At 37.8% G+C, this 13,076-nt stretch overlaps 1 protein-coding gene across 1 annotated transcript; it reads right to left on the reverse strand.

The window, feature by feature from the left end:
- Positions 1 to 10,301: 10,301 nt before the first annotated feature.
- On the reverse strand, positions 10,302 to 12,369 carry LOC148953272 (E3 SUMO-protein ligase ZBED1-like). Its single transcript, XM_089087915.1, has 2 exons — positions 12,219 to 12,369; positions 10,302 to 11,485 (listed from the first exon to the last, which is right to left on the reverse strand). The coding sequence occupies exons 1-2, from the start codon at positions 12,367 to 12,369 to the stop codon at positions 10,302 to 10,304; spliced, it is 1,335 nt and encodes a 444-aa protein (XP_088944041.1).
- Between the last annotated feature and the right edge of the window lie 707 nt (positions 12,370 to 13,076).

A 13,076-nucleotide genomic window follows, 5' to 3' on the forward strand; every position in this document is an offset into this window, starting at 1 on the left:
AAATTTTCTTTAACAATCTCGTTGAAATTTTTAGCCGACCCACAGTCCTGTAGTGTTGAGGCAGCAAAATTTGATGAAGCAGGTACAAGATATTTTCCGGCTAGGGGTAGTGCAGAACGAAATAGCCTAGCAAACCAACTACCAAGATCATAGCCAGACATTGTAGTACGTCCCTTGTAATAGTCCAATCCATGACCTATTTTACATGGAATCAGAGGACTAACATAGCTGTTGATATCAGGACAGACAAATAGAATTCTTATATTATTCATGTTAGGCAGTGATGACGATGGGTATAAAATGACATGTAATCAAAGCTAAACCTTTTGATATTGCTAGAGGATCATCTAATTCAGTTCTTAGTGTTAACTGACTGAGTTCCAGATATGAAGTGTTTAGGGGCACATACTGAAGATTCTTTGTATTGTAATGATGAATATGATCTTGATTGGTTTTTCGTTCAAGAACTTGCAGGAGAGGGACATTGCTATTGCCAACTCTCGATGGTTCAACAAATGAGGCATAGAGAAATATACAAGTGTCCTAGGAGGAGGCTGTTGGTAACTCAGCAAAAATAATATTAGTGTTTCCGGCACTTTTACCGTTGATTACATTAAGTTGAAAGCCAAGAACATCTTTTAGATTATCATTGAGAATGACATTTTCATTGGCAATGTAATGTAGATCTTCCCCTCTCCCTTTGAATAGTTGAAATGAAAGGCTCCTTTTTTACGAGCGGAAACTGTTTTATTGATTGAACGACACAAATCATTCATATAACTGAGATCCTCGTATGGTAATTCAACATACCGATAATCCAACCAATTAATCCTTTAAATTTGTTCTTGATTACCTGGGGGTGGCGGCCAATCATAGGGTCTAATTTTAATATCATATTTACGATCCTTTCTCAGGATATCATAGGTATTTTTCAGAATGCAGTCGACAAGAGCCACTTCATACGCAGCCTCGAATTTGATGGCGGGGGAGAGTTTCGTCCAAAATTCGCTTGTCTTTTTCAGGTCAATGTAGAGATGAACTTCCGTTGGGGTAGAGCTGGACAATGATCGATGAAGTCGTTGATTATAAATCAACATGATTTTTATCTAAATCATGAATAAACACGAACATTTTTTTTAATGTATAATGTCTTGAAATTAAAATTCGAATAGTTCTATTTAATCCTTCAGCCAATGCAGCCTTTATGGGACTATGACCATCATAGAGCATTGCATTACATTTCCCTAATACTTTTTCAACATGGGGTTTAACAAATTCACTACCCCGATCCGTTTGAATTTTTTTTTATATGAATCTTGTTCGAGAATATTTTCAATAGCCTGAGCTACTTCAACACCTCTCTTTGACCGCAAAGGAATGGCATATGCATAGCGACTAAAACACTGATTAAAAGTAGAATGTATTTGTATGGTGTATTGAGATCTCTTTGAATCTCATCTAGAGTTAAGAGATCTCCTTGAATTATATGTAGGGGAAAAGGCTTTAGTTTTTCGATAATGGTTGGAACGAAGTCTATGGTTTCTATGTAGAGTGTAACTTGATTCATTTTATAGGTAGTTTTGTACAATTTTAGTGTGAACACCAGTGACTTTGGAAAGGTTGGAGGAGGAACTTAAACTTCCCACTTCACCAAGATTTTCATAAACACGTTTCAGAACTTCAACCATTTTGAACGTAAACATGTAATTTACCCTCCACTACCCTTTTGTATACTAGTGGGTGGTGGTGATGGTGACGTTGAATTGATACGTCTTCGCTTTTGTCCACCTATCAGCGGTGATCTCCTTCTACCCCTCATCGTCAAATCAAGGTTTCCACTAGGCGTGGTAGTATTTTCCAAGATTGATTTAAAATCTTCTTCTTCTTTTTCTTCATGTTTTAATGATGAAGAAGGAGTACGTACATTTAATTTTTTTAGAATGTGCCTATTGCTAATAAGGCTTTTGGGGAAGTTTAATGTATTTAGAAAGTTGTATAGATGAGTGTCAAACGATAAAAGTCCTTTACGATTTGTAACCATATCATAGATTAAATCAAGTAGATATAGCTCTTGCCTTGAATTATAATCCCATTCCCATTGCTATCAAATTGAATATGATCTTGACGGTTTTCCATGAGATATGTTATGAGTCGTTTACTTTGTTCAAGATATGATTGCAGCATTAGATTTCCAATGCTCGACACTATTGAATACAATTCCTACTTCTTTAATTGTCTTCCAGCAGCGATAGCAGTAGAATCCTGTGGAGATGGTTCTTTTTTGTGATGAATGGCATTGGATCTCGCGCGATAGGGCTTATGTTTGTCCACTCGGCGAAGTGAATCTTGAAGTAAAAGCAGTTTTTTATCATCCTCAATATTCTCGTTGTCAATGAATTTACTCAGATTGTCCTCAAAGGGTTCCACGAGTGAGAGAGCGAGTTCTATTGGAGTCAATTTATAGGGTTTAGCCATCTAGAGAAAACTGTTTACAAGTCCTGCAATTATTGGTAGTAAAAGTGTAAAAAAGGTACCGCCCGCTTGAAGAAGACGTTTTCTTTTAAAACTTTTTCCTGTCTTTTTACAGGCCAATACACGTACAAGAGAACGATGTTGCTTTGCCTGTTGCTTAACTACTTCTGGCAGTTGAACATTGCCCTCGGTTAAATTTAAACAATTTCAAAAAGGAAAACTTAATTTCCCTCCGGCTAAATACTTGCACACTTCAATCATATAAAGTGGCCAAAGAGGGTTCAATCAATTTTATATTTCGCCATGTTTATGATATTAATCTCACTGAAAATAATTGAGCAGAAAAAAGCCCAATACATATTTACTAGTTGTTAGGCATACACAACATAAAGTTTGGCTATTACCAATAAAATAAAAGGAAGTGTGATAAAAAATATCTGTCACGGAGTTGGTAACACCACACTAGAAAGCGATAACCTATTTTTTTTTACCCCCAACACTCTTTTTCTTCAACAATTACCCCTTGAGTAAATACACACGCGCCCATATAACTAGCTGATTAGAAATTATTAACGGAACAAAGGATGTTCGTCTCGTTGAGTTTGCCTAATTAAGACTGCAAATAAAATATGGAAAAAATTTCACGAGAAGTGCATTATTCCTTTGACAAATATACGAACGAAAGGTGGGCTTTTCGTATACTAAGTTTATTACACATTGAAGCCTTCTACATTTGATTAGGCCAAGAGGCACGCGAACTGATCTGGTTCCTAGTATTATTTTTAACTATGCTACATGGAGGCCATCTATGGATAATTAAGGCTTGAAAGTTGTACAATACGCAACTTGTTTAAAAAATGAATTTGCAAAATTTTGAGCGTGTTATAAACCTAAATAAAAATATGGGTTTATTTGATACATGCACTCACGTTAGAAATTGCAGGTAGCTCATTAGAAACCCCTGGTCTATCTGAACGGGGTGCGTAGCAGGTTACAGTTGGCCTCATCAAGTTCAAAGATTTTATTAGATGCCTGTCAGTGTTGTCAGGGCCGACAATTTACTTTGCTCGCTTTTGGTCTGGGCTTTGATCATCAATGTCCTAGAATAAAAATTAATTTCAGTTTTTTAGCTAGGTTACTTATAACCTTATAGGCTTAAATCACAATCATCTTAAAACATATAAAAAAAAGAACACCATTCATACTTGGAGCTTAAAGTATCTATATTTTAAATACGATGCATAAAAATAACACAATTTTGATTATTTAGTCCGTTTGTTATTTATTCAGAACATTAATGGGGAGCGCCCCTTCCCCCAACTCCACAATAGCAAACCCCAACACGGGATAATTAGAGTTATTTTTAATTATGCATGTCACGGTTTTAAAACTTATAGGCCTAAATTTCAATCGACTTAAACTCATAGAAAAAAGAACGACAGTCCTAGGTGGGGCCTAAACCAGATATATTTTAAATACGATGCATAAAAAATATCACAATTTTGATTATTAGATCCGTTTGTTATCTATTCAGAATATTTATGGGGAGCGCCCTTCCCCCAACTCCACAATACAAAACCCCAGCACAGGATATTTACAGGTCTTTTTCAATTATGTATGTCACGGTTTTAAGACTTATAGGCCTAAATTTCAATCTATTTAATCTCATAGAAAAAAAGACTGTCCTAGGTGGAGCCTAAACCAGATATATTTTAAATAAGATACATAAGAAATAACACGATTTTGATTATTAGATCCGTTTGTTATTTATTCATAATATTAATGGGGAGCCCCCCGCTCCAATCACTCCACAATACCAAACCCCAACACAAGATAAAAGAAAAAATGTATTTCTTTTTTTAAGTACGAACGTATGAGATATTTCGCAAGCTAGTTAAGAACCCTTTTAGTCAAAATACCTGAACAGCTGGCACAAAGAGCTTGAATTCTGCATTAGTCATGTAGACCATTATTAATCACAAAATCAATATGAAGAGATAGTTAAATTTAACTATACGAAAAGGGTCTGTTTTTTTTATGATAATTCAAGAATAATATATATATTTACTTACCATCAAGATTCTTTTAGAGTTCTCCATTGAAAATGAATAAATTTAACAATAAAAGTGTTATTTCAAGTTGTTTTTTTCAACTGATTAAGAAAGGGTAATTACATCTTTATTTATAGTGAAAAAAAAGATTATGTGCCCTCCGGGTAAAATCAGTATTTTACAAAAGAGACCAACGTTGAACACGGAATATGATGCAGTTTAATTTTGACTATTGAACCAGAAAAAAAGTGTCTGACAACTCCTATAGTTGAGAAATATATAAATACCCTTGGTAGGGCATGAACCCGTGAAACTATACACATATTATTGGGTAATTCCTTATACATCTCTGATTGGCCCAGAAAATGGTAGTTGGCCCAGAGACCCGTCTGCTTGAATTACACAATCTTTACCCTGAATATCTATTTCCAAATATAACGTATTTGCTCACTTTATAGGTCCATAGCGTAGAGGGATTGGTCGCTTTATAGGACCTGTCTTCAAATCAATAGATGCGTTACTACTGGCGTAGTCTTTTTTAATATTTGTATATAATTTTGTATAATACTGTATGAGTTTCACAGATGCTTGGTGTTTTTGACTGCGAATTCATTGGTTTAAAGAAGTCAGCTTGTTGGGTAATTTTCGAATGAGCCTTTTTATTGCTGAATACGGACTATAGTTAAGTGTCCTGTTATCACTGGCACATCAACTATAATATTTATACTTACAATAGAGACTTTTGGAGTACAACATTACGCCATATGAACGAACTAGGATTCTATGACAGAGAGTTTCTCCCATTCTATGAAGGTTGGAAGAATCTATGTACAGTTAAAGAGGAAGTCAAAGAAATATTTTTTTTTGAGTGGTAGCCCTATATGTAAAGGGCAATGTGCCCACTGACAAACTTTTAACAGACAAGTGAATGCCAAATATTCCTATATTCAATTTGGAAGATTTTTACTATAACGCATATCCATATAAAAACACAACCATGAGTGTGGTGACGCTGTCTAATTAAATCAAAATTGAATTTTAGTAAAAACATTGAGACGCAAATACAAAGCTCCGAAAAACCACTTTTTAAAAAGATAAAAGAGTACATCCTGGTATGTGTATACTGAATAAGAAATTGGAAAATCACCACTTCTTTGCAATGTGCGTCAGTGGGCCCGATAAGTTGTGGTTGATGCTATTTATAAAAGATGCATTTTATGGGAATGGGGAGCCTGATACTAACTTTATGTCGAACTGACCTCTGGTCCGTTTATCTTAGAAATACCTTGTGGATTATATGTCAAATATCGTAAGTGTTCAAGATTCTTATTATATTATATCTTACAATAGTATTCTTATAATTGTTGATTCCCTGGGACAAATAGTCACGGCAGCTTATATACTGTCAGACCCTGTATCGTTGTGTGTTGGCTGAATAAAAGTATTGTGTTATAGACAAACTCTCTGCAATCTTATTTTAGTCGCTCGAATAATCCCACCTGGTACGCCAATTAGTCAAGTCACAGCCTTAAGGCACGCTACCCAAGTTTGTTTAACTTTGGACCACAATTACCTCCCCTATAAAGGGTGAAATAAGGCATCAACTACAACTTCACTCTACTACAACCTTGATGAGGATAAGATTCTATTTTTTTTAAGAAGGGCTCCTATACATATTCCTTCTCGGGATATATGTATAAGATATCCTAGGAGGAAGAAGAAAAAAACTAGTGATATAGATTGTGACAACACAAAGTGGGTAAGGAATAGTGAATGTTTATATAACTATCCCATTCCCCAATACCTATCCAACATTATTTTTAATGGCTACCAAATCTATAAACAATTCATAGCCCAGGTTTCATGAACCTATTCTGTGTTTGATAGAAAAACTCACATTTTACTAGTCTGAAATAGGTAAAAAAGGACATTTCAAAATTCACATACATATTAATTACCCAAAGAAGAGAAAACCACTCATAGAGAATGAAAACAAACTTTTTAAGCAAGCAACATTTTTTTATTTCTACTCAAATTTGGCTTAATGGAGCTCTACTTTGTTTCAAAAAATTATTTCGTGGGAAAATTTTCCATCCTGTGTGAAACAAATTAATCAGAGGCAACGCTATAGCGTTGCCTATAGTAAAGGCCATAGGGCTCCAAGGTTTTGTTATGATTAATTATTTTATTTATTTTTTCCCAGAGAAACTTCATATGAAATGGGTCGTCGTATAAACTTCAAAGGGGGGTCATTCGATTGGAAATCGAGAGTTATAGTGCCCTTTTTAAGGGTTAAAAGTGATTGGAAGGTAACTTACGCCCCTTCCAGGCCAACCATTTACCCAAAAATATCCAGTCATGATTCTGAGATAGCCATTTTGTTGTAAGTAGTTGATTTCCAAATAGAAATAATGTTTTTAGGAGGACAATCCCCTCACAGCCTTCAGGGCACTGATTGGAAGTTATGCCCTGGGGGAATATAAGGTTTTTATAGAAAGGTTTGTCGTAGAAACTTCAAAAGGACTCGTTTGATTGTAAATTGAAAGGGCTAGTGCCCTTTTTAATAGTCGAAAGTGATTGGAGGGCAGCTAACCTCCTTCTCACGTCCACCTTTTCCCCAAACACATATAATCAAAATTTTGAGATAGCCATTTTGTTCAGCGTTGTTGAAAGTTTTGGAAAGTAGTTCTTTGAGGATGACAAACCCGCCACATCCCTCAGAGCGAGGGTTGTAAGTTATGCCCTGGGATTGTACAAGGCTTTTATAGAAAGTGTTGTTGTAGAAACTTCAAAAAGGGCTCATTCGATTGGAAATTGAAATGGCTACTGCCCTTTTTAATAGTCGAAAGTGATTGGAAGGCAACTAACACCCCTTTCACACCCATCATTTCTCCAAACACATCCAATCAAAAGTTTGAGATAACCATTTTGTTCAACGTAACCAGTTTTGTTCTGGAAATTGTATCTTTGAACAGGACCCCCCCACCCATAGTCTTCATGGCAAGGGTAATAATTTATGCCTTAGGGGCATATATAATTCTAATGGAAGGAATGTTTATATAAACTTCAGAGAGAGCTCGTTTGATTGGAAATTGAAAATTCTAGTTCCCTTTTTAAGCGTCAAAAGATATCGGAGGGTAACCAGGCACCCCCCCCCCCCCGCCTTTTTTCCAAAATGCATCCGATAAAAATTTTAAGATAGCTATTTTGGTAAAAATAAGTCTAAGATCATATAACAAAAACTCGGGTGTCAACACAACCCCCAGGGCCCGGGAGCAGGTGTTGTAAGTTATGCCCTGGGGGTATATATGGTTCATATGGAAAGGATGCTCATATAAACTTCAACGAGGGCTCATTTGACTGGAAATTAAAGTTTCTAGCTAACTTTTTAAGAGTCAAAGGAGATTGGAGGGCACCTAGCCCCCCCCCCCCCTCCACGCCCTTTCTTCCTCAAACCCATCCAATAATCATAGCCATTTTTTTAAAAATAGTTAAAAGACCATACAACGAAACCTCGGAGGTTGACACAGCCCCCCAGGGCCCGAGGAAAACCGTTGTAAGTTTTACTTTGAAGGAAAGTATGGTTCTTTTTTAAGGGAGGTTCGAACAAAATTCAGAGAGTGAAAAAATCAAGTTTTCTGAAAATTGTCCAAAAATTAGATAACAAAAACTCCGGTGTCAACAAAACCCCCCAGGGCCTGGCCCTGGGGGTTGGCGTTGTAAGTGTTGTCCTGGGGGTGTATATGGTTCTTAAAAAAGAGATTCTCGTATAAACTTCAGAGAGGACTGATTTGATTGGAAATTCAAAGTTCTAGTTCACTTTTTCAGGGTCTAAAGATATTCGAGGGAAACTAGCCCCTCCCCCAATCAATCTTTTTCCCCAATCCCATCCGATAAAATTTTTAAAATAGCTCTTTCATTAAAAATAGTTCAAAGGTCAGATAAGAAAAGCTCCTGTGTCGACGCAGCACCCCGGGGCCTAGAGACTGGCGTTATAAGTAATGCTCAGGGGGCATATATAGTTGTTATGGAAAGGATGCTCGTATAAACTTCGGAGATGGCTCATTTGATTGGAAATTGAAAGTTCTTGTTCACTTTTTAAGAGTCAAAAAAGATCGGAGGGCGAAAATCCCCCCTTCTTCACGCCCTAAATGCATCAGATAAAAAATTTTAGATAGACATTTTGTAAAAAATAGTTCAAAGTTCAGATAAAAAACCACGATGTCAACACAGCCCCCCAGGGTCTGGGAGAGAGGGTTAAATTTCAGAGAGTGCTTATTTGATTGGAAATTGGAAGTTAGAGCTCACTTTTAGTAGTCAAAAGAGATCCGAGGGTAACAAGCCCCCTACCCACGCCTTCTTTTTCCAAACCCACCTGATGGAAATTTTGAGATATACATTTTGGTAAAAATAGTTCAAAGTTCAGATAACAAAAATTCGGGTGTCGATACAGCCCGCCAGCTCCCGAGGGTAGGTGTTGTAAGTTATGCCCTGGGGGCATATATGGCTGTTATGGAAGGGAATGTCGTATAAATTTCATAGAGGGCTATAAGTTTCATAGAGAGCTCATTTGATTGGAAATTGAAGATTGTGATTCACTTTTTAAGAGTCAAAAGTTATTGCAGGGCAGCTAGAATCCCGCCACATTCCTTTTTTTCCCAGGGGCACTTCATGTAGAAAGGAACTTCTTATAAACTTCAAAGGGGGCTCATTCGATTGGAAATCGAGAGTTCTAGTGCCCTTTTTAATAGTCAAAAGTGAGCGGAGCAACTAGCCCACCAATCCCTTCTTTCCCAAATACATCTGATAAAAATTAGAGGTAGACATTTTGTTAAAAATAGTTCAAAGATCATATAAAAAAAACTCATTTACGTACGGCCATTTCGTTAAAAATAGTGAAAAGGTCAGATAAGAAAAACTCCTTCGTCGACGCAGCCACCCCCCCCCCCGAAGGCCCAGGGCAGGCGTTGGAAGTATTGCTCTGGGGTATATATGGTTCTTATGGAAGGTATGCTTGTATAAACTTTAGAGAGGGCTCATTTGATTGGAGATTGACAGTTCTATTTCACTTTTAAAGAGTCAAAAGATATCTATTTCCCCCCCCCCCCCCCTCCATGCTCTTTTTTCCTCAAACCCATCTGATAAGAACTTTAAGATATCCATTGTTTTAGAAAAAGTTCAAAGATCATATAATAAAAACTCTGGTGTCGATAGAGCTCCCAGGGCCCGGAGGCAGGCATTATAAGTTTTGCTCTGGGGGCATATATAGTTATTATAGAATGGATTCTCGTATAAGCTCCGGAGAGGGCTCATATGATTGGAAATTGAAGGTTTGGCGTCGCCATTACCTCATACGTTGGTACATCTATTAACAAAAGCTTTCTTCGGTTTTGCAATGCAAAGACCGGGTCAAGAAACCACAATTCCACCAAAAACAAACGTTTCCACAGTGATCCAGTCTCTCTCCATAACTAATTCAGATCAGTTCAGTGTTGGGCGATATTTCGATTTTTCGATATATCGATATATCGATTTTTTCACTTTCGATATTCGATATATCGATATCGATATTTCGGAACCGTTTTTGGCTCCGATACACTCTTGCTTTTGCCAAAGTTAGATAACGAAAATCGAAGATAAAGAGTATTTTGCATAATTTTTTTTATAAGAACTTCGAATAATACAACATTGAACAATGAAAAAACCAACTTCGATTATATGAAAGAATATCACGAAAACCCAGACGTGAAACTACTTGGGCTCAAGAAAAAAACGTGGCTATATTTGGCTATTCAAAAACAGCAACATGTCAATGTTTTTCCCAGAGAGTCGATTTCGCCACTCGGTGATCAACTGACTGGACTTGGAAAAAACTCTCTCAGAAGGGACACTGGTGGTGGGCACAGACATGAATTTCATGGCAATCTCGCACAGATATTTCTGAGAGCCCATGTTGCAAGAATTCCACCACTTGAGTGGATCCGTTTTTCTTGGAACTACAGATTCCCTGTTAAAAAGCTGCAGAGCCATGATAGACTCGGCTGCTGTCGAACCACGTCCTGAGTTGACTATCAAAACTTCGTCATGTGAGCCCCAAAAACTGTCATGAGCCTGTCGATGCTGTCTCGCGGGGTTTTTGACGGTACTTGTACCTGCTGCTACGGATTCAGCAGACAACAAGGCCAAATCCATCTCTCTTGCTATTTTGCCCTCAACCGAGACAAGATCGTCAGGGGAGATATACAATTTCTTGAAACGCGGATCAAGGTATGTGGCAATCGTCACGGGTGTGACCTGACCGAGGTTTATAAATCTAGCTTGCATTTTCTCCATCAATGCCTTGCGGAGGTCCTCGGCGACATTTGAAAATCCACCACAATCTACCTGAACAAGGTGGCGTCTCAAAATCTTGGATAAAGGCAGGACTTTTGAGATGGAGGGATAGCTTTCAGAAGAGAGCTCTATTGTGACCTCGTCAAAAGGTGTAAGTACCGCAATCACGTTTGAAATAACATCCCACTCACTTTCAGTGAGTAGGAGATCTACTTTACCGAGAAGTGCCAGCGAACTTGTTACTGGCTCTTTCAGGTCTTGTAGACTACGCAACATTATGAGGAGTGAATTCCATCTGGTGGTCACATCAGGTTTCAGTTTTTTGGTGTAAACATTGTCAATAGAGATCTGGACCTGGCGCAACTTGTCGGCAGCTACACCAATACGTCTGAAAAAGCTGACTATGTTCCTAGCTTTTTGGACAAGAGGTGACCAGTCAGCAGTATAATCAATAGCACCCATCACAGACAAATTCAGAGTATGTGCGAAGCACGAAACACGTCTCCAGCCTTTACCTACAACAGATGCAGCATCCTTTACAGCCCGTACCACATTTGCTCCATTATCGGTAACTACAGCTACAACCTTTTCCTTAATCCCCCACTCAGTGGCAATTTTTAGAAGATGAGCTGTGATAGCATAAGCAGTATGCCTTTCTTCAATTTTCTAGTAGTAAGCACGTTGCTGCAGAGGCAGCCTTTCTCATCAATGTAATGTACAGTGACAGCCATGAAACCCTCAGTCGCCTGGGAGGTCCATATATCTGTGGTAAGGGAAACATGTCCTACTTTTTTTTAGCGCCCCCTGCAGTTTCAATTTCTCTACAGCATAAATTTCAGGGAGATGATCTCTTGTCAATTTAGCTCGGGATGGCAAAGTATAATTGGGGTCAAGGCCCTGCACCAGATCAATAAACCCAGGATTTGAAACAACAGAGAGGGGTTGCATATCTTTTGCAATGAATTTCACAACCAGTTTGTTCATTTTTAAAGTTTTAGGGTGCTTTGCACTGTACTTGGTCTGTAACAACGAGTCAATTCTCTGCTGCTTTGCACTTGGTGCTCCTGAGTCAGTCTGGTCACTTCTATCACGGGTAACTTGGGTAAAGTCACTAGCTTGACTCAAAGGTCTGGTTGAGTTTTGGCTATGTGATGGGACAATTTGACTTGAATCATGTTCATCATCAGATGGACACGAATCAGAGTCAGGGTTAACACTGGCACCCCTGGTCAATGTACTTCCTTTTATGCTTTGGTATTGTTTTTTGTGGTTTGTCTTGAGATGAGCATTAAGGTTGGTGGTATTTCCAGAGGTAGCAACACTTTTTTTGCATATTTTGCATAGTGCAGACTTAGCCGATACTTTTGTAAAATATTCCTCTTGTCACTTTAGCTCGGGGTGGCAAAGTATAATTGGCGTCAAGGCCCTGCACCAGATCAATAAACCCAGGATCTGAAACAACAGAGAGGGGTTGCATATCTTTTGCAATGAATTTCACAACCAGTTTGTTCATTTTTACAGTTTTAGGGTGCTTTGCACTGTACTTGGTCTGTAACAACGAGTCAATTCTCCGCTGCTTTGCACTTGGTGCTCCTGAGTCAGTCTGGTCACTTCTATCACGGGTAACTTGGGTAAAGTCACTAGCTTGACTCAAAAGTCTGGTTGAGTTTTGACTGTGTGATGGGACAATTTTAATTGAATCATGTTACTCATCAGATGAACACGAATCAGAATCAGGGTTAACACTGGCACCCCCCGTCGAGGTAATTCCATTTCTTCGGTAGTATTGTTTTTTTGTGGGTTGTGTTGATATTAGTATTAATGGCAGTGGTATTTACAGAGGTAGCAACACGTTTTTTTCATATTTTGCGTAGTGCAGACTTAGCCGATACTTTTGTAAAATATTCCCACAAAGGGCTTGGGATTTTTCAAAAACTGGTAGAGACCTGGACCTGCAATATATTAAACATTCAGAGGTAAATAGAATCCAATGGAACTGATTTTGTTAAATAAAGTGGTAGTACCAACCAGCAAATAATGGACCAAATGTGGGGATTCGATTTGGCATATAGGGTTGGATTTTGCTATGTACTCTAGATCAATAGGCAAAAGAAAATGATGAAAAATTACAGTATATTATCAGCTAAATTTCTAAATATTAATTATTTGGCAAAATATCATATTTTGCCAATCTGTTTTACAGAAATGTTATCTACTAGT

This window comes from Artemia sp. Qi Xiang Cuo, chromosome 4, assembly GCF_049724085.1.
Source record: "Artemia sp. Qi Xiang Cuo chromosome 4, ASM4972408v1, whole genome shotgun sequence".
NCBI classification, from domain to species: domain Eukaryota; kingdom Metazoa; phylum Arthropoda; class Branchiopoda; order Anostraca; family Artemiidae; genus Artemia; species Artemia sp. Qi Xiang Cuo.

Coding starts and splice junctions, on each gene's coding strand:
- LOC148953272 (XM_089087915.1), bottom strand. CDS start 12,369: ATGAACAAACTGGTTGTGAAATTCATTGCAAAAGATATGCAACCCCTC. Junction 11,486..12,218: donor AAGAGGAATATTTTACAAAA/GTATCGGCTAAG, acceptor ATGCTATCACAG/CTCATCTTCTAAAAATTGCC.